At 43.7% G+C, this 20,012-nt stretch overlaps 1 protein-coding gene and 1 pseudogene across 5 annotated transcripts in view; one reads left to right on the top strand and one right to left on the bottom strand.

Annotated features, from left to right (window-relative positions):
• LOC147462310 (uncharacterized) overlaps nt 1-18,580 on the top strand; it is a 131,324-nt gene extending 112,744 nt beyond the window's left edge. For 2 of the 5 annotated variants that reach the window (XM_086483455.1, XM_086483463.1), the window contains exon 6: nt 18,100-18,580. In XM_086483455.1, coding sequence (XP_086339581.1) covers nt 18,100-18,185 — 86 coding nt within the window. In that variant the 3' untranslated portion in view covers nt 18,186-18,580. Of the gene's footprint in view, nt 1-14,189; nt 14,535-14,941; nt 15,683-18,099 lie in introns of those variants that run through there. The other 3 variants (XM_086483469.1, XM_086483465.1, XR_015184347.1) reach the window with 2 other exon arrangements.
• LOC147462311 (uncharacterized) lies at nt 4,518-14,179 on the bottom strand (annotated as a pseudogene).
• Nucleotides 18,581-20,012: the final 1,432 nt, after the last annotated feature.

Here is a 20,012-nt window from a genome sequence, read left to right as displayed (position 1 = left end):
AATGAATCTTTAAGGACTCATTTGTATGTTTCCCTTGACAATTCATGTTGAGTCTTGGATGCTTCATTATTTGTTTCAACCACGGAAGTTGAATCTCTCGAGGGTTGTGCTATCGGGACAGATGTTTCAACCTCTTGGATATGCAATGTTCTATTCTGTGTTCCCTCAGGGACTGTCGCTTGAGTTGCAAGGCTGAGAGTTTGTTTCTGTGTCGTGATACTCCTCGTTTCCCAATCGATAGTACACTTGGTTGCAGACATCCACTTATGTCCCAAGTTTATGTTGCCCTCCATAGTACCCGCAGGCATGACCAAAAAGCTTTGAGCCACGGCCCCGTTGTCATAACTGGTAGAAATGTGCAAGATTCCAAAGCCAGTAGTTTTCTTCTTGTTAATACCCTCGACTTGGATGGTACTCTTAGATAAGGACGGCTTTCCTAACTGACACCACACTCCATAGGATAACAGATTATGTTAAGCTCTTGTGTCCAATAAAGCGTTATATAGCACTTTCCTATAGGTGCTATTTAACTCGATTGGGTATCGTAGAGGTGGGTTAGAATCTACCAAATCGTCCTCAGATTCAACTTGAAATGCATGTGTAACTCCAAGTTTGGCCTCTTGTTGATGCCTAGTACGTTGTTGTTAGATGCAGCGGAATGAATGTTTGCGCTTTGCTCAAGATGAGTGCTCCAAACTGTGCTCAAGGTTCCTTTTGTTCTTATGGAAGGTAGAGCCTTCCGTTCTTAATGAGAGAATGCTATGATCACAAACAAAGTGAATGGACACTGTGCGTGCAAGTGTATGAGATTGAGAGATAGAGAGAGAAGAGAGATACGACACCAGAGACGTAAAACCCTCCTCCGAAGGCCCCACTCTCGTGGGCGAGAGTGGTCTACTTATGATTGCACAATCTGGTACAAACGGTATGCATGAGACTGATGCAAGTGTAGGCTATGTTGACGATGACGACACCGACCTAAGGGCTGAAATCTGCAATCTTTCTACTGCTGGCCAAAAACGCTATGGGCTGAAATCTGCTACAGTCCAAAAAACGCTGATTTTGGGGGTTGTTTCTGTGGGTCTTTGACGCTGAAAATATGCAGGTTTAGGGATGAAAAACAGAGGTTCTTAAGGGCTGAAAACTGAGGTTTTTACCTGTTGAATCTGCTACTTCTTTGGGCTGATCTTGATGGTCTTCTAATGCTGAAAATCGCCGGGCTGAAGGGCTGTAAAGGCTAGAATCTGCAAACACTGGGGAAAACCAAAAACGCTAGGCTGCTGGTTTTCAAAAACTCTAGCTTGTCTGCTTTCTGGCGATGGATGATGATGCTGATGCAAGCGCTAGTGACTGGGAGGTATGGCGATGACTGTTGATGCAAAAACGCGAAGGCTGAGGCTTGCTTTCCAAAAACGATGGGATGAGGGGGAATCTGTTGCTTGGAGGGAATCCACCAAGGCTTGGTCTTGCTGAGAAGTTGCCTGCTGAGCTTGGCTGCTGTTGCCTCTTCTGCCATTTAGTGCTAACTTTGGTTTGCTTATGTATTTTCTTACCCAAATTGCCCTACCTACTTTTGTTGGAAAGTCACTTAAATTAATAAGTGAAAAATGTCAAAAATAGGGAAAATAGGTTAAACGCACTGGAAAATTCCCCTGATGGAATCTGATGGATTCTGATGGGAATAGTGATGATCATGCTGTGTGCAACCAGAGGATATGCATCTATACTAAGTGACTGGGCATGCATGGTCTACGAATAGACTCACAAAAAGTGTCAGATCATTTCTAATCTAGACTGACTGGCTGAACTGAACCCTGATCATGCTGTAGCTTGTCCACGGACACATAGGGTTGGATGTGTCACGTGACAGTTGTTGTTGCTCCTGAGCCTCGGCTTGAGGTTTTATCTTTTTCAATTGTGCTTGTGTCTTGGCTGCCTTTTTCTGATGAATCATAGTATCTTTTAAATTTACTCCCATTGAGGAATCCAATGGTTTCCACTCCATCAAGAGTTTCCATATGAATGGTACTTGTGGGGTGATTTCGTATACTCTATGGTCCTTTTCCCGCATAGTTCAACTCTTTCTTCTTGTTACGCACTCCATACATAAGAACTTTATCCCCAACCTTGATATCCTTGCTCTTTAAATGATGATCAAACCATTTCTTTCGCCTATCTTTCTCCACAAGTGCATTTTTCACCGCCAATTGCCTCTCTTCATCTAACCTCTCAAGGATATATAAACACTCAACTAAAGGATTACCATCCCAACCTTCTTGTGAAGCTACTCGAAGACTAGGAATGACAAACTCCCATGGCATAACTGCTTCTTGGCCATATACCATCTTGAATGGTGTGCTATTAATAGCCACTTTGTAAGCAGTTCGATAAGCCCATAGAGCTGATGTCAGCTTCAAATCCCAGTTTCTGCGATGAGCCTCTACCGTCTTGGTCAAGATAGAAATTAAAGTCTTGTTAGTACTCTCAGCTTGGCCATTTGCTTGTGGATAATAAAGTGTTGACTTATGGTGGGATATCGTGAAGCTTGTTGTGAGTTCCTTTATCACTTCATTTATAAAGTAAGTACCATTGTCACTCACAATTTCAAAGGGACAACCAAATTGTGTAATAATGTTCTCAAAGAGAAACTTAGCGGTTGACCTTGCATCAGCCTTGCGTGTCGCCTTAGCTTCTGCTTACTTTGTCACATAGTCAGTCGCAACAATAATATATCGGGATTGGGTGTTATGGGCTGCCGGACTAATTGGGCCTACAAAGTCTAAACCCCATTTTCCAAATGGTTGGGTCACTTTAATAGGATGTAAGCTTCCGTTGTGTGGTCTTGTAACGTTGGCATTCATCACATCCTTTTGCAAAAAGTGATGCATCCTTGAATAAGGTGTGCTACCAATAGCCTGATTGCAACACCTTCGTAGTAGTTAGTTTTTCCAAAAAATGTCCTCCAGCTATGCCCATGTGTGCTTCTTGCAGTATGTACAAATACTCATTCTCACGAGCACATCGTCTAAGAAAATCGTCCTTCCCTAGCTTGTAGAGGGTCCTTGCAATTAGAGAAGAAGGTTCACATTCTTTTAGTAGCTTTCGAGCTATATCCTTACGAAGCTCCTTGGGTCGAAAACCATTAACCAAAAAGGTTATAATCTTCTCACTCCATTCAGGCTTGGTCTCGACTAGGAATAGGGAAGTATCGGGCAATTCATCATCAATTCTAGTAGGGGATTCACCATTGGGTACGCGAGACAAATGATTAGCCATGGCATGCCTTTTTTTGGGTCTCACCACGACGATGAAATTAAACTCAAGAAGAATTAATAACCATTGTGTAATTCTTCCTGTGGAACATGGTTTGTTTATTAGATACAACAATGCTCGATGATCCTCATAAAAAACAAACCCGTTGGTAAGAAGGTAATAGCGAAATTTCTTTACTGCAGAAATCATAGCTAAACCTTTCCACTCTGTAGTGGTATAGTTCCTCTCAGCATCATTCAATTGGCAATTTGCAAAGCTAATGGGGTTGTCCAATTTATGTTCTCCTGGTTGAGCTAAAACACAACCAATAGCAAAGTTTGATGCATCAATATGCACATGAAAAATTACATTTCAATCAGGTACCTGTAGGATTGGGACACTTGTCAAGGCTCTTTTTAATAACTCATAAGCATGGTCACACTCCGCTGTATAGTGAAACTCAATAAGAAGCTTGTACAATGGGCGGGCTATCTTGGCAAAGTTTAAAATAAACCATCGATAATAACTAACATGGCCCATGAACCTTTGAACTCCTTTATAGTTTGTAGGTGGTGGCAAATTGGAAATGGTTTTAATTATGCTCTGATCTATGGAGATCCCATTCTTGGATACTATATGTCCTAAAATGACTCTATGTTTGACTCAGAATTGGCATTTGAAAGGGTTTAATGAGATGCGATACAATTTGCACGAAGAATAAACACAAAGGTTATCAAAAAAAGCTTCGCAAAACTCCCTTAAATATTCCCTAAAAGTAGTGTTTATTAATCTTTGGAATGTGGTAGGGGCATTGGTTAAGCCAAAATCCATAACACGAAATGCAAACACTCCAAATTCAGTTATAAAAGCGGTTTTAGCTTGGTCCTCTAGCGCAATCGTGATTTGATTGTAACCGGAGTACCCGTCCAAAAATCTATAAGCTTCCTTTTATGCAACTCGTTCAAGTACATGTTTTGAATATGGCAATGGATAGTGATCTCTCCTAGTGGGTGCATTAACCTTCTTGAGATCCATGCACACTCTTGAGTTTCCCTTTCTTTTTTGGCAGAATAACTATTGGAGACACGTGTTCTAAGTGCTCGATAGGGTATATGAATCCACATTTGATAAGTTTTTCGAGTTCTTCCTGGATAATCTTTGTATACTTAGGATTCATTGGGTAGGGTCTTTGTTGGACTGGTTTAGCAGTGCTAATCATTGGAATTGTATGTTGCATTACGGAGGGTGGAACGCCCTTCATGCCATGATATGTCTAAGCAAATATGTTCTTGAATTCGTTGAGGAGCTTCTTAAGTACATATTCCTCGGTCTCTGTCAGAACCTGGGTAATAAAAAGAGGTTTGGACTCCTCACCTAGGTTCACTAACTCTATTTCTTTAACTATCGCCGGACCATCATAGACTCCATTACTTCCGTTAGTAGGTGTTCTTTGGGCCTTTGTATGCATAACCTTACGCTCCTTCGTGGTGTAGGGTTTGAAATGATCAGGTGCAGGGTGTAAGTTCGTGGGATCTTGTCGTGTTGTGGACTGTGATAATGCTTCCGCTTCCTTTAGTTGTCGAGCTAACTCTTGATTTTGGCGTGTCCTTGTAGTACAGCTCAACTTTGGCTTCTCGGCGACCTCTAACTGTGCAATGTCAATGGGTTGCGGGCTGCACCACATGACGCTTTGAAGGTATTCACCCCAATTATCTACCAACTTCCGATGAGCATTCTGTGTCTCCATATAACTGAGCCATTCTACGGTAGATTTCTTTTCATTTATCCTAGCACGTACATTCGTTGGATATCGTCGCCTCTTATATCGCTTACTCTTCTTATATAATTTTCAATTATGGCCGGTCTCTAGTGTAGAGTCGCTAGATGAATCGCTACTTGTGTCTTCTCCTCTCTAGGATAGATTGTCATCTAAGGTAGTATTGGGCCTTGAATGGTTTGTCCCCATGTTTGCACCAATATTCAACTCAAATTCTTCGTCCTCGGAGTCAACTTCAACTGACTCCGAATCGTGTGGGCTATAGTCTTTTGAGACGCTATTGGTGCCAACGTCAGTCAATCCTTCATCTGGTAGGTCATCAGAAGCTATATGCATTGCTCCTAGCATATTTAAAGGTACGAGTCGTGACACTTCGTCCCCCTCAGGTGTTACCCAAGTCGTCCCTCTTCCCCAAGTGTCTATGATTGCCCGCTAGGTTGACCCAGTCCACATTGTCAGACTCAACCATTCCAGGTTGAACATCCATATAAGGAGAATCTTCCCAACATCAGGGTCCTTTTTATACGTGTAACAATACTGCAATGGGGCCGAGTGATTGTGGTGTTAGATCGATGGTCATTTATAAATCTGTTCCCTAGAGGATGTGCTCGACCAGTCACAAGATCAACTCAAATGATAGAGTCTTGGAATTGTAAGCAGACATGGTTTTTAGACCAGTCATGCACCGTTTTGCTTCCCTCATGAAAGGACGTCCTAAGATCATCTCAGTAGTGTGCTTAGAAAAGTCCATAACAATGAAGGTGTGCCTTACCTTATGTCCAAGAACCTTGATCTTGAGATCTTCTAGCATCCCAATAGGTTTAACGATGGTTCCATCAACTATCTTTACCACTATGTTTGTAGTCCCAAGGTGAGGTCTCCCCATAGATTCCCAACAAGTTTTAGTTACAATGCTAACCCCAGCGCCACCATCAAGGATTCCCTTCACAGTTAATCCTTTGGTAGTGATTGGTAGGGTTGCATTGGATTCATCGCCTTCAAAGTGCTGTCCCAACTTGTTGACATGTATTTCAACAATAGAGTTTTAATCCAAGTTGGGTTGTGGATCTAAGGGTTCCTCCTCTACTGGCAATTCATTAGACCTATCCATTGGTGCAAATAGTGGTAACTTGACTTTCAATTCTCCATTGTGGAAAGCTCAAAGAGCTAGGAATAGCTTGGGGTCTCCATATAGTTTAGACATGGTGGTTTTAACTTCTGAAGCCATGAAATCCATCAGTTTGGCAATATTTAACGGAACTTTTTGGGTCTCAGTTCCTTGACATGGGCAAGATGGAATCTCCATTTCTTCAATAGGATCAGGTAATCCCTCAGTGAACATCCTCTCCAATAAGAAGGGAGTACGCCCACTTCCCAATGACTTAAAGTTACTTTCTTCTTGGATGACACTAGGTATGGCTAGTGGTCTATGGTCCTTGTGAGGTTAATTTTGTGTAGGAAACATTGTGTCTGTAATTTGAATCTTCCTAGGTGTTGGTGCTAGCTCCCTTTGGGGTCTCGTCTACCAAACTCCTTAATTGCTTGACTCGCTCGATCTTCTCTATAGGGTTTGGGTAAGTTCCGATCTTCTTCCTATGTCCCATGGGTTGTGTCCATTGTGGCTCATCATGATCCTCCTTGTTTTTTTCTTCTCTAATGGTCGTTTTAGTCTCCATGGTCTCACCTGAATTAGAATCATTTTCAGCGTCGTTCATATACACGGGGTTGTCACCAGCCTCTATGTTAGTCTTTGAACTTGGGTTTGACTTCGTTACCTTTTGTGATTTATTTCTTTCTGTTTTCTTCCTCTTCTTCTTGGATTGGGCCATTGATGCCGCGTCTCTTTCTTCAAGAATATAATTTTGTTATTGGAGCATCGATCGTGTGAGTACATTTACTGGTACCACTGGTGTACTTTGTGGTGGCGCCTTAGTAATCTCAATTAAGTTCAATGGCGCAATCCTCGGTGCATTCGGATTATTCAGACATTGGGCAATCAAATGAACTATGCCACATCGATTACTCATGAGTATCGACATTGTAAATGTGCTCCCTTGATCTAGTGTGGCATTCTTTTGTAGTCTAATAAGGCAGTCAGCTACACGATGTGGACCCCCACACTTGTAGCATTGAAGAGGTGGTCTCTTGGCAGTGAAATTGATATTTTGGCCTCTTGCTGCAAGAGCAGCTACTAGACAAACAGGTTTGACTTGTCCCCAACAATCTTCCATATAGTATATAGGACACTCTCCAAGAGTATCCTCCCCATAAGCGATACTAGTGTCTATTTCTTTCTCACAGTCATCCAAACAAGCACTAGATGGCTCGCAACCCATATGATTCACAAGGGTGACTCTTTGATGTAGGGGCTGCGGTCCTAGCACTAGAGGTGATAGCGGTGTAGCTTAAGCAACATTTTGGGCTCTAGGAACCATGTGTGCGATAGTTGTTCAACAGGTAGGGCAGGCATCAATGCAGGAAGTCGAGGTGAATCCGTCCAAGCCAAAGGTGGTCTATTCGCGCCATCACACGTTTGAACATTATACAATCCTTAGCTTGGTGACCGTACCTACCACATGCAGTGCAATTCCCGTTGAATTTTACCCTAAATGTAGGACATTCAATAGTGCTATGTGGACCAAAACAAACTGAGCACCATTGTTGTTCCCTTCTTGGATACATATGATTGTTTTGTGGAGCACGATTATCTCTAAGACTTTTTTGAATGGCCTTGGTGAGATGTGTCAAAGTCATCTTAGATATCTTTGGCTCTTTAACAATAGGCTTTATGGTCATTGGCTCATGCCCTGATGCTTGCGAGCTACTAGACTTTGGCTCAGAGGACACTCTTTCACCTACGATCATTAAATTGTCTTCCAATTGGATTGCATTGGTAGTGACTGCCTCCCAAGTAGTAATACCTCTAATGACTAGGCCATTATAGATATTTTCATGTTGCAATCCTCGGAGGAATCTATCGAGCAATTGGTTATTATTGAAACGCTCATTTACAGGACAACAAGAGTTTAAGTGCTTTACGATTGATAAAGTCTCTCATTGACTCGCCTTCCTCACGTTCGGCCTTTTGTAGCTGAGATGCTACACCCCAAAGCACACCTTCTCGTATATACTCCTTTAGAACAATCTCCGAAGAGTAGGGTAAATCGTTTTCTGCTCTATCCTTAAGTTCCTATACCAATCCCCAACCTTTCCACTCAAAGTCAGGCTTAAATCATTGCACTTATGTAGTTCATTGTGTTTTCCTGGGAAATCACATACTTGTTCAAATACTTCGATGTTCTTTCGAGTATCTTCGTCCCCATTGAATTTTTGTGTAAGCTTCGCAATCTGTACCGCTTTACTCTTAGGTTCTCTTTTAGGCGCGTGACGCATATTCTCCACAATAGATCGACCTATCGTTTGAGCAAATGCTATCAAATCACCTATGTGGGGAGGTATGGTTGGTGGAGACACTCCTGCTGGAATCATATGTGGGATGGGGGTAGTTACTGGCCCTGGCATATATGTAGCCGACGTAGGATATGGAATATGCCTTGGCATAGGCCCACTCGGATAAGGGCTTGAGAATGGCACTCGTGGAGCATATGTTGGTACAGTCAGAGGTGTAGGAGCCATGTGTGCATAAGTGGCTACAGGCACATACATTTGAGGCCCAATGATAGGTACCACGCCACTAGGTAGCGGTTTTGCACTAGCCCTAGAGGCCATAGGTGCATTCTCTGTTAGGTTCATCACTTCAGTAGGCGTTGCGGTTTCTCTGACAGGAGGTTGAGCCAAACTAGGAAAACTGAAGTCGTTGTTCGTGGGCTCAGATTGCACTCCAGGCGAAACAGCATATGAGGGTCCATGGGACTCATCATAGGAGTCTCCATTTGTGATAGAGTAGGCTGTTTGGCCTTGCTCGTATCCAAAAATCTCATGGGGCCAGTTGAAGGTACGTTTACGCCTCGATTTTGCCTCTTCGAGTGGATGATGCCATGGAAGACATCACAGATCATTCTTTGTTGCTCCTCAATAGTAATAGCGCTAGATGTGGATTGTACAATCTCTATCCAATCTACATGGTAGGAGCGGCCATAGTATAGATCCGTCAACATTTCAACGTGGAGGTCATATCTCCAATTTTCATTAAGGAATACCCCTTCTAGACTTGACGTGTTAGAGGTCCCTTGTGAGGTGGAAGCAATGTTGCTCCCCATGGTTTTGCCTTTTGTGGTCGGTACTTTAAAATGAACTTCCAAGGGAGGTAGCTCGATAGGGCCTATATTAAAGGAGGTAGGTAGAATATCCACATGGACACTCTTAGGGTGTGGGGTCCGCGTGAGAGGTGAACAAAGAATCTACTTCCCCACCCCCTTCATACGCTTCATTAGCCTTGGGTTCGGAGCGAGTAGCTCTACTAAATGTCTCCGTAAAACGGCTAAACAGGCTAGCACTAGGTTGTGGGCCCCATGTCTGCGCGTGTCCTCCTTCCTCAAGGTTTTGTATAGGATAACTTTCCATCGCGCTTGAGTCAGAGGAAGAGTCATTAGCTGCTAGGTGGGGGTCTTGAGTAGTATCGCCTTGGGTTTCCCGTGAGGACCTAGAGCCTAATGTGGAGGGATAATGGGTGCCCGTGTAAACAGAGGCACTCTCTTTATGCTCGTGCTCTAGCACACGACCAGAGCGTAGGTGGATGTGACCTTGACATCCTGAAAGTGTTGGTGAGTGCATGTGAATGCCGCTCACCTAGTTGTTTGGGTGTGTTGCAACCCGGTTTTACTTTCAAATTTTTGATTTTTTGGTCTTTTCTTCTGACCAAGCTAGGAAATATAGCGTGTGATAGCTCAAAACGAGAGTCTCGGTCAGAAGGATGTGACGTGCTTTACAACCCCATATTTGGCTACTTTACGCCATCAGAATCCTCAAAATGGTCTATTTCTAGTTGGGAACTAGGCTTAAAATGGAAAGTCGAAGGGTGCAAGTGTGAAGAGGAGGGTGGAGGACTTGTCCCACAAGCTCTCACTCCCTCTTGTGGGGGTTAGACTATATATATCGTCTTGGGTCTATACTATATCATAAGACTGAGCACTGAGGCTTGGGCTTGGGCTTGAGGACTGAGGCTTGGGCTTGGGGAATGATCCCGATCCCGATCCTTCTTTTAATATGTGCTTCCTTTGTTTTAATTAAGGGTCGCGTTGGTGCGAGCTGTGTATTGCTGTCGCTGCGCGTGGGCGAGATAGAAGGCAGAGCTAACACATTGCGAAACTAGCAGAACTACAACAGAGCTTGACTGAACAACTAAGGGCTGTGCTGGCGCGACCTGTATATGGTGTCGCCGTGCGTGGACGAGAGAGAAGGCAGAACTTACACATTGCGAAACTAGCAGAGTTACAACAAAGCTTGACTGAAGAATGAAATAGGCAAAATACAACAGAACTTGACTAAACAACGAAATAGACAAAATACAACAGAACTTGACTAAACAACAAAATAGAAAAGAAGAGCAGAACATTCCCGACAGACTTGCACCAAAAACACACACACGCACCACCTTTCTCTACCTTTCCTACATACACTGAGTGACTTCACGAGGCAACACAGAGTGCTTCTTGAGCTTGGTGCATGGCAACTCCCCGGCAGCGGCGCCAAAAATGTGCGCGTCTACCGCACGTGTCGGAGCTAGGGACTTGCCGAGGTGTGTGAGCCAGAGAGGGCTCCAAGCACTCAACCAGGCTAACCTATCAAGCTCAAAGGGAGCAAGGGTGTGTCACTCACCTCTCTACGCTCGCCGCCGTAAAGGATTCCTAGCCGCGAAGAAGAGGGAGCTCCCGCCACCGTGCTCAACCGCCTCGCTGTTGCTGATGTCGCCGCAATGCTCAATCCCACATACACTCTCTCTCCCTCTCTTTCAAGCATACACATACATACACACACACACACTCATGAGCACACGATGGAAAAGGAGATGGAGATAAGGTAAGATCACTCTTCTTTAGCATGCACCCTTGAGAATACGGGATTTAGGTTACAATGGCCCTTTTATATGAGTTTGGCCCATTCACACATAGACGTCCACATCGGCCGGTCAAAGTAAAAATAGTGTCAAATGAGATATGTGGTGCGCCTCTCATCGGTGATCACCCAAGCACCTATAGGACCAACAAGCCTGGCCCTTGACTCAAAAATATGTGATATGGCGTCCGTGGGTGTTAACCGAGCTTACGTCCAATTGCAAAGGTCAGTACCAAGCGATGGGGAGCGTTGGGCAATCACCAAGCTTCCTATTCGCCCGGTGCTGACTCCACTGAATCGTCGCTCGCTTGTAATGACTTTAACACCAAGGTCAGCACCAAGCGATGGGGAGCGTTGGGCAGTCACCAGGCCTCCTATTCGCCCGGTGCTGACTCCACTGCATGACCTGTAATCACATCACCACAAGGGTCTTCGTCGTCGGTTAACAAAAGCCAAGCTCGGTGTAACAAACAAATCAATGTACGTATGAGATATACCCTCTATCAGGCCAAGAAAGAAAAAGCTAACTGAAAGTAAAGACCATAGTTAAATCTAATTGATAAACTGGTGATCTAGGGTGTATGATGAGTGTTGACCACTATGGCTGGTAAGAAAATGGACATCTATTGCTAGGGGCTCACAATGCAGGACTATATACATAGGTTATACAAGCATGATATGCCCACCATCAAGCTCCATCCTGTACTACAATGGGGGTTGGCGTACATCAAAGGTGGGGCTGTTAGAAGCTCCTTGAAGAATATGCATGGGGTCAGGTGCTCTACAATCTCTTGATGGAAATGGTCTTTGATCTTTATCATCTCTTGTTGATAGAGAGGTGTCCAAAATCTAGGTGCTCTTTGTCTCCTGTTGGCTTTGTGTCTCTCTATGGAGGGTAACTCCTTGTTGTGTGGGTGTTGAAGATGGGTTAGATCTCTGAAAGAATGTGGTGTTTGTGTCTGACGCCTCCGTGTCAATGAATCTCCAGTGTGGACCTCCCTAGCATGCGCTGCTCTGTTGACTCTTAAGCAAGGTTGTACCAGTCCGTACGTACTGATCCTTACCGTACAGTACGGCCGGATTGATCGTACAGTACGCGGACTGATCGTACTGTACGACAGTTTTTTTAATTAATTTTTTTTGGGTCAATTGGGCGTCCGGATGCGAGCAAAGCATAGCGATTTCAATTTTCTACTTAGGGCTGCGTAGTTTTTCCGTACGTGGCTGAAATTGGGGGCGCCTATCTGTGCGTGGCCGGTTTGAAGGTATTTTTGCAACGCAACACAACAGTGTGCAGAGTGTGCGACTTAGTACTTATTGTGCAGTGTGTGCAGGTTCACATAAAAGTAATTGATCATCCTCTCTCTCTTTCTCTCTCTGATCATCCTCTCTCTCTCTCTTTCTCTCTTTCTCTCTCTGATCATCCTCTCTCTCTCTCTCTCTCTCTCTCTCTCTCTCTCTCTCTCTCTCTCTCTCTCTCTCTGTGTGTGTGTTTTTCTTCAAGCACGAATCATCATGCCGAAACCAACTAATCTCCTGTGGAAGGAGCACACCAATGTCATCGAAATTGTCAACACTCCTGGGCAAGCTGGAACAGGTCGCAAGTGGTCATGCAAATACTATGGTTTCACATTGTCGAGTACAATCACTCGAGTTGTCATGCATCTGACCGGCATCAATTGCACAAATAATTGTGGCAAATGCAATGAGGTACCTGTGGTTGTGCGGGAAGCATTGATTCCTGAGAAATTTCCTGCATTTGCGGCGATAGAGACGGGAAAAAAAAAACAGCAAACAGAAGAGGCTTTGCAAGATGCTCTTCTTGGACAGCTTGGTGATTCTTTTACACAGGTAGAGGAGGTCTCGGGGTCTCAGAAATTTGCTAGTAGGAAGAGGGCTCGTGTCATGTAAGTTGACGAGGAGGAGGAGGGTGGTGATGTGCATGTGCCTAGGCAGACCACATTGCCTTCATGTGTGCATTCTCTATCTTGGATGAGAGAGCATGAGAAAGTGGCTGAGATGGAGATTGCTCGCACCCTCATTGAGTGCAACATCAGTTTCAATGTCTTGAGGACTGACCAGTGGAAGAGGATGGTTAGGGCCATTGCCCAGGTAGGTGTAGGTGCTACTGATTCATGGAGTGGGCTCGATTACAAAAAGATGCGCACCATAGCACTGGAGGAGCAGAAGGCCTTGATAGATAAGGCGTTGGTCTTTGTGAAGGCCGGATGACAGCAGTTTGGATGCACTATCTTTGATGGATGGAGTGACATACGCAGGTGGCACATCACTAACATACGTGTCTCGTCTTGCCTTGGTATATATTTCTTGCGTGCTGTGGATGCAAGGAAGGCAGGAGAGAAGATCACAGCTGAGTTCATCTTTGAGCATATTCGTAGGGACATCAATGACGTTGGTAAAGAGAATGTGGTTCAAGTTGTCACAGATAATGCATCCAACTGCAAACTATGGGGGAAATGGTAAAGGCAGCGTTTCCTCACATTTTTTGGACTCCATGTGCAGCCCATTGCTTAGATTTGCTGATGTACGACATAGGCAAGCTGCCTTGGGTGCAGCCCATAATTTCAGAGGCTAATAGGATGACCACATTCTTCCGAAAGAAGCATCAAGCTTTAGCCATCTTTCGTAGCCACAGTGCCCTTGATATGGTGAGGCCTTCCAAGACCAGGTTTGCATATAAGTATTTGGTGTTGCAGAGACTCTACAAGGTGAGGGATCCACTGTTGCAAACAGTTGTGGACCCAAAGTGGAGACACATGGCTCGTGCACAGAGTGAGGACACCAAAGCCATTTAGAGGCGTGTCTTTGATGACTCTTTTTGGACAGAGGTGCAGACTCTGATAGTGGCATTGCAGCCAATGTATGTGTTGCTACGAGTCACTGACATGGAGGGCTCGACATTGGGCCTTGTTTACCATCTCTTCATGCAAATGAAGAGCCATATCACAGCATGCGAAGGCTTGACCCAGCAACGGTGAGTATCAGATGTTAAACTTCTTACAGCTTTGATCTTTATGCTTTTAAATATTTTCCTATTGGTACTATTGATGTGTGGTACATGGCACATGCTATGGCCTACCATGTGGCATGGAGTCTAACCTTTGGCATTGCTGATTTTTTGCAGCCGAGATGATATCTTGGCTCTTGTAGAGAGTAGGTGGAATTTTATGAGCCGTCCTATTCATGGGATGGCTGCTTTACTCCATCCTTTCTACAAGACCCATGGTTGTTTCAAGAGAGTGATCTCTTGACACTTAAGGATGAGTACATCATTCGTTTGTTCGATGAGCAGGAGCAACTCGAAATAGATGCAGAGATGTGCAGGTACATGAATAACTTGGGGCCATCGTTTTTGCGTGCGGTGGCATTGCGTTCAGAGGCAACCACTTTTGCTCTCACTTGGTGGCAGAGTTATGGTCGCCAAGGTCTTCCACGCTTGACTACTTTGGCTCTACGTGTGCTCTCATAGGTATCTACTAATAGCTAACGAAGCTTCTCTCTCTCTCTCTCTCTCTCTCTCTCTCTCTCTCTCTCTCTCTCTCTCTCTCTCTCTCTCTCTCTGGTAATTATTAAGCCAACGACATTGGACACTCGCAAATGCAGGATTGCTCAGCGTGTGCTTGTGAGCGCAATTGGAGTGCTTACTCTTTGATCCATACAAAGATCCAAAATCGCCTTAGCACATCTCAGTTGGAGAAGTTAGTGTATTGCAGGGCCAACATGAGGCTCGTGCGCGCTTACCACGCTTTGGGGACACCCAAGCAGGAATGGAGAAGAAGCTATTTACATCTTTCACACTTCATAGTCTATGTTTAAAAATATTATACATGATTCTTAAATTCTAATTTACACCATTGTTAACATGATGTACAACAGGCTGATCCCTCACGTATAAAGTTGGTAGATGATTCTGATGTGGAGAAGGTGGACCAACATATCGGGGATGAGCAAGAGGAGATAGTACGTATGCTTCACAGAGAGCTGGAGGATGTGGATTGGCGTGTGACGAGGTCTCGTGCATGAGCTTATAGCATTCCATTACGTCTACAAGCTGCAAGTGGGGAGAGTGCGCGACGGAAGAGCATTCGCAAAGGGAAGCTCCCATTCGTACTCCTCGGCAACGTGCGAATGAGGCAGTTCGTCTCATTCAAGCTGCAAGTGGGGAAAATGCGCGACGGAAGAGCATTCGCAAAGGGAAGCTCCCATTCGTACTCCTCAGCAACGTGCGAATGAGGCAGTTCGTCTTATTCACGCAGAGGAGGGGCAGGACGATGGTGGTTCAGATGGTCCAGTCGAGGCTACATGTGCTATGGTGATAGAGCCAGAGTTTGATGACGAGGGCAATGTCGTGGCAGATGGAGACGTGCTCTTTTCAGCGTCATCATCTTCCTCTTCTGACAATGAGTTCAACTAGGCACTAGACACTAGTGACAGTCCATACATTTTCACATATTTCAGCAGGGTATTTTTCTTTATGTATGCTCTATTAGGAGCCATTTTGGCTTTGACATTTGTCACTATTGTGGATCGCTCCTTATTAGCAGTTGTGGGCTACTTGAACCAATGTTATGTTTACACTTCTGACTCTATATTATGTAGTATGGTATGCTTTCATTGTTCAATTGTCAGCAGGTACTTTCATTGTTCAATGCTTGAAGGTTTTTCATTGTTCTTTTGGAGGAGATACACATGTTTAATGTATGTTATAGTATTTACACGATCGTTATTTGGTACTTGGTTAGTGTCAAGTGAATCTCCAATTGGTAATGTTAATTGTGTGTAGTGGCCCCCAAGTAGTTTGCATGATATACATTTTCTAAATCTCTAATGAGGAATGGAAATTTTGTTAAATTTTCTCTCATTTACTTGCTTTTTACAAAGGTACGTATTTTGACGTACATAAAAAAATTATCCTTACGGAACGACGTACAATACGTACAGATACGTTTCATACATTACGTATGGTACCACCTTGCTCTTAAGAGCTGAGAGCGTTCTCTACAAACCAGGTCGGATATCTCTCTTTGAGGGTAGTGTAGGCCGTGTAGGTGCATACATAATGCTTCTTGTCCTACACTTCCCGCCGTTGTTCTCCATCCACCTCCTCTCTACATAGTTTGCATATCCTTCCACCTGTGAGAATCTAAGTTGCTCTACCAGTCTCTACCTCAAGGCGATTTGACGAAATCTTGAGCTGGCCAATCACAACTCTAGAACCATGTGGTAAGAATACCTCCATGTATCTAGGTCTCTCTATCAATCCATCCTCCGAAATGTTCATGAAGCCCTCTCCGTAGGGTAGCATCTTCGGAGTAAGGGACTGCCTGGGTGATATCCACGTCTCTCGTATATAAGATGCCAAAGGTCTTGTCTCAAGAGTCTATTCCTCTCGCCATGTGAGTTGGTTGGTGCACAGTGGCCTTTCTGCAGTATGTGCCACCTGTGACCATCCACTTGAGACCCAACGCCAATGTCTGTGGGACTGCCCCATGGCAGAGCAGGTTTGGCTTCCGATTCTTCGTCTGATGCCTACACGTTCTACAGCTAGCCAGTACACTTTGGGTGCTGTAGCTTGGTCCACTCTCACGGGCCGAGCACTTCACTTTGAGATGGCTTCAGTCAGCAGGATGATTGTGATACAGGAGGGTCGCCCTTCACTCCAGTCCCCCCACAGAGCTTGTACCTTAGGAGTGGAGAGAGTGTTATTGGGAGCTCATTTGCAACCTGACACTGGTTCATATGGAGAGCCCAATGCTTCCGCATCTTCCAGGCTGGAGTCTCGACCCATCCCACTAGCGGAGAGTGTATGTGACATCTGGCTGGAGCTGGTCCATACGCTCAGGTCAGTTTGAGAGACTTCAGGGCAGCTCTGACTGCATGCAGGAGCGCCACGAGGCCTTCTGGAGACTTTGGCGACCAGGATCTTTCTTCACCATGGTTCATGGTGCACCTAGATGGCAGTACCGCCCACCAGTGTCGTTGTTTCCTCCTCCCATCATTGTACATATTTTACCTTTTCATTGGGGGAGTCTCCTCAAATTTTGTTGTAGCTCTCTCTAGCAGGGGCGGGTTGTAGCCCATTGGGTAGTTTTCTTAACTAATGGAAGGATCTTTTTCTTGAAAAAAAAAGAAAAGATTTTCAAGATCTAAGCAATGCAATGGTTATTTCTAATTGGGTTTTCCTCTTATCAACTGATCCTTTTCATGTTATAAAAGTGGTTGAGATGCTAGTATTTGGCTATGTTGAGAGCAGTTTATTGTTATGGTTGGGGACTATGGTACGAACATAGTATTTCGATGTTCTAGCAAGTTGTAAATAATCAACCGATGATTGGCTTTGGATTAGTTGGTATGATTGGGTTGTTACGTTATAATATTGCAGATGGTGAGATTCTGATTCGATTGGATTGGTTGTTATGGTTAGCTTGTTAAGCTGCAAGATTGCAAGTGATGGGCTATGATTGGTTTGAAATGATTGATATGGCTAGGTTGTTATGCTGCAAGAATGTAGTGATAGGTTAATGATTGGTTGGTTGATATCATGCTTCTTTTAGTGCTAGGCTTCATTATGGCTGAGTCTGCCCTTGATCTCCGGAGTCATGACAGAAACTCAGTACGCTGAACTTTGTGTTGATGTATGCTCATGTGTGTGTGTGTGTGTTGTGTTGGGGAGCATATGTTAGTACCTAGTTCTACACCCACTATTGGGCACTGACGACGTTAGTGGGGATGTCGTGGTATTTAGTCAATACTATGCATGATGGAGCTGATGGTTATATCGTCTTGTGGGTGACTACCATGGGTCTATACCTTGCACTTTCCTTCAAGGGTGAATTTGGGCTTATCCTGGATTCATCTAGGTATATAATGATTGGTTGGTTGATATCATTGCCTAGTCAGATTGTAATTTATAAAATAATGATTTGTTTGGATTGTTTGATATGGTTGCCGTCAATGTGCAAATCAATGTCATTGTATGCTTGGGAGCACACTTACGGCTTACATGAAAAACTTGATGATTTTGACTTTTGTAGCATTGTGCTTGAGAATCTGGAATTGCTCGGCAAGCCACAGGATTCTGTTGCCTACATTGGGAATTCAAAAGTATGTGGTGAAATAGCTCAGCGTGAGACCTGAGATGCCTATGGCAAGCACACCTTGGCTATGGCTGACAAGCATGCATTTTTAATTGATACTTCTTAGAAGTGGCTAGTCCGATGAGCTTATTGGAGTGTTCTGGTAAGATACCTAATTTGTGGAGGATTGGATGGGTATGGGTGATGCGTTTTGAGTGTAACTTGTTTCCCACACATCGGGCTTTGAAATATGGACGGTTAAGGTCTTTGTGTGGGTCGACTATAGCTTTGTCAAAACTACACATGTCATGTGATTAGTAATGGTCATGGAAATTTCATCACTACATTTGATAATTTTTAGTAGTTGTGTTTTAAAGGAGGATATTTCCACATTAGGCCATGATTTTGAGTTGGCTTACTCATACGTATTTGAACGTAGGTTGATGCTATCCATGATACATTCTACAGACCAAAGGGAGAAATTTAAGTGTTTTGAGACACATTTTGGCACTTGAGGCTACCTACTACAAGCACTATACACTTACTTTTATCTGACACTTATAGAGCGTTTGTTGCTACTTCATACTAATGCAATACCCCATGATTCTATGCACCTTTCCTCCATCTAAAGTGCAATAAGAGGTGCACTTGCATCTCTGGGTTTGGCCCATCGTCTCCCCCATTGCACAAGATTTGTAATTTTTGCTGATCTCTCTTGTCTTGCACCACTCTTAGTTTTACTATGTTTTCTTGCATTTTTCACATAGGGCATATCAAACTACTTATTAAGGCTTTGCTTAGACCCACTCAAATCACCCTTTCATGTAACTTGCAACTAAGTGGATTCTTTGCATTGCTACAACTTGATGAGCCTTAGGGTCTGCTCAAAATTTGTGATTGTATACCTCCTTTTTTGCAACCAAATTTCATCTCTTACATGAACATGCGAATTTGCCATCTCCTAAAAACCACCACCATTGCTTACCTTCACTATGTGGGATAAGGTTCTAACATTTGTACTCTTTTGGCTCTAAAAGTAGCCCACGAACTTCCAATTTTTAGCTTTTAGATTAAGCTTAGTGTGTACCTCATCTGGAACATAAAAGCTCGTCATCCCAATATTGCAACTTCTACAATGTTCTCATTCTTTTACTCAGTAATAAGGTTTTGTTGTGGGGTATAAAAAATGTGTCCAAATTTCATGCTTTCTCAAAAAAATGCTAAATTCAATGAAGAATAATCTTCTCCTCCATCTAAACATAGCAATTGCACATACTTCTCATTCTAGTTTTTGGCCATAAACCTAGAATGCAAGAAGTCCATATACGACTCACTTTTCTACTTCATAAAGTACACCCTAGCTTCCTTGTGCAATGAACAATGATGGTAACAAAAACTTACATCCACCCATATATGCAATCTTTGAAGGGCCCGAAACATCTAAATGTACTAGCTCCAACACTCCGTTACTCACATGCTTTCCATGAGTAAAATGCAGCTTTTGCTTGCTTTCGAAAATAGAAAATTTCACAAGTTCTTTGATTTGAAAATTGAAAAACTTGGTAACAAGCGCTTGGCTCTCATGTTGCATGGCTTTAAGCCTTTGAACACTGAGACATGGAATGTGTATGCTATATGTCAATATTGCAATATTTTTGAAGCATTGTGTAACATGGAAGCATTTATTTTAGAAACATTCACATTCATCTCAAACAAACAATATACCCATTCCTCTCATATTTCTTACGATATTTTCCCCCTCCACTTTAGGCCTTTTTGAAGACACCCACCAAATACTTAAACACACTACAATGTAATCAATCCTTCTTTGCATGAGAAGACGCATGAAGAAGAGACATTCTCCCTTGAGT

The sequence above is a fragment of the Adiantum capillus-veneris genome, chromosome 2 (genome assembly GCF_014529385.1).
Source record: "Adiantum capillus-veneris isolate H3 chromosome 2, ASM1452938v2, whole genome shotgun sequence".
In the NCBI taxonomy this organism is placed as follows: domain Eukaryota; kingdom Viridiplantae; phylum Streptophyta; class Polypodiopsida; order Polypodiales; family Pteridaceae; genus Adiantum; species Adiantum capillus-veneris.
This window is presented reverse-complemented; position numbering and strand designations above follow the sequence as displayed.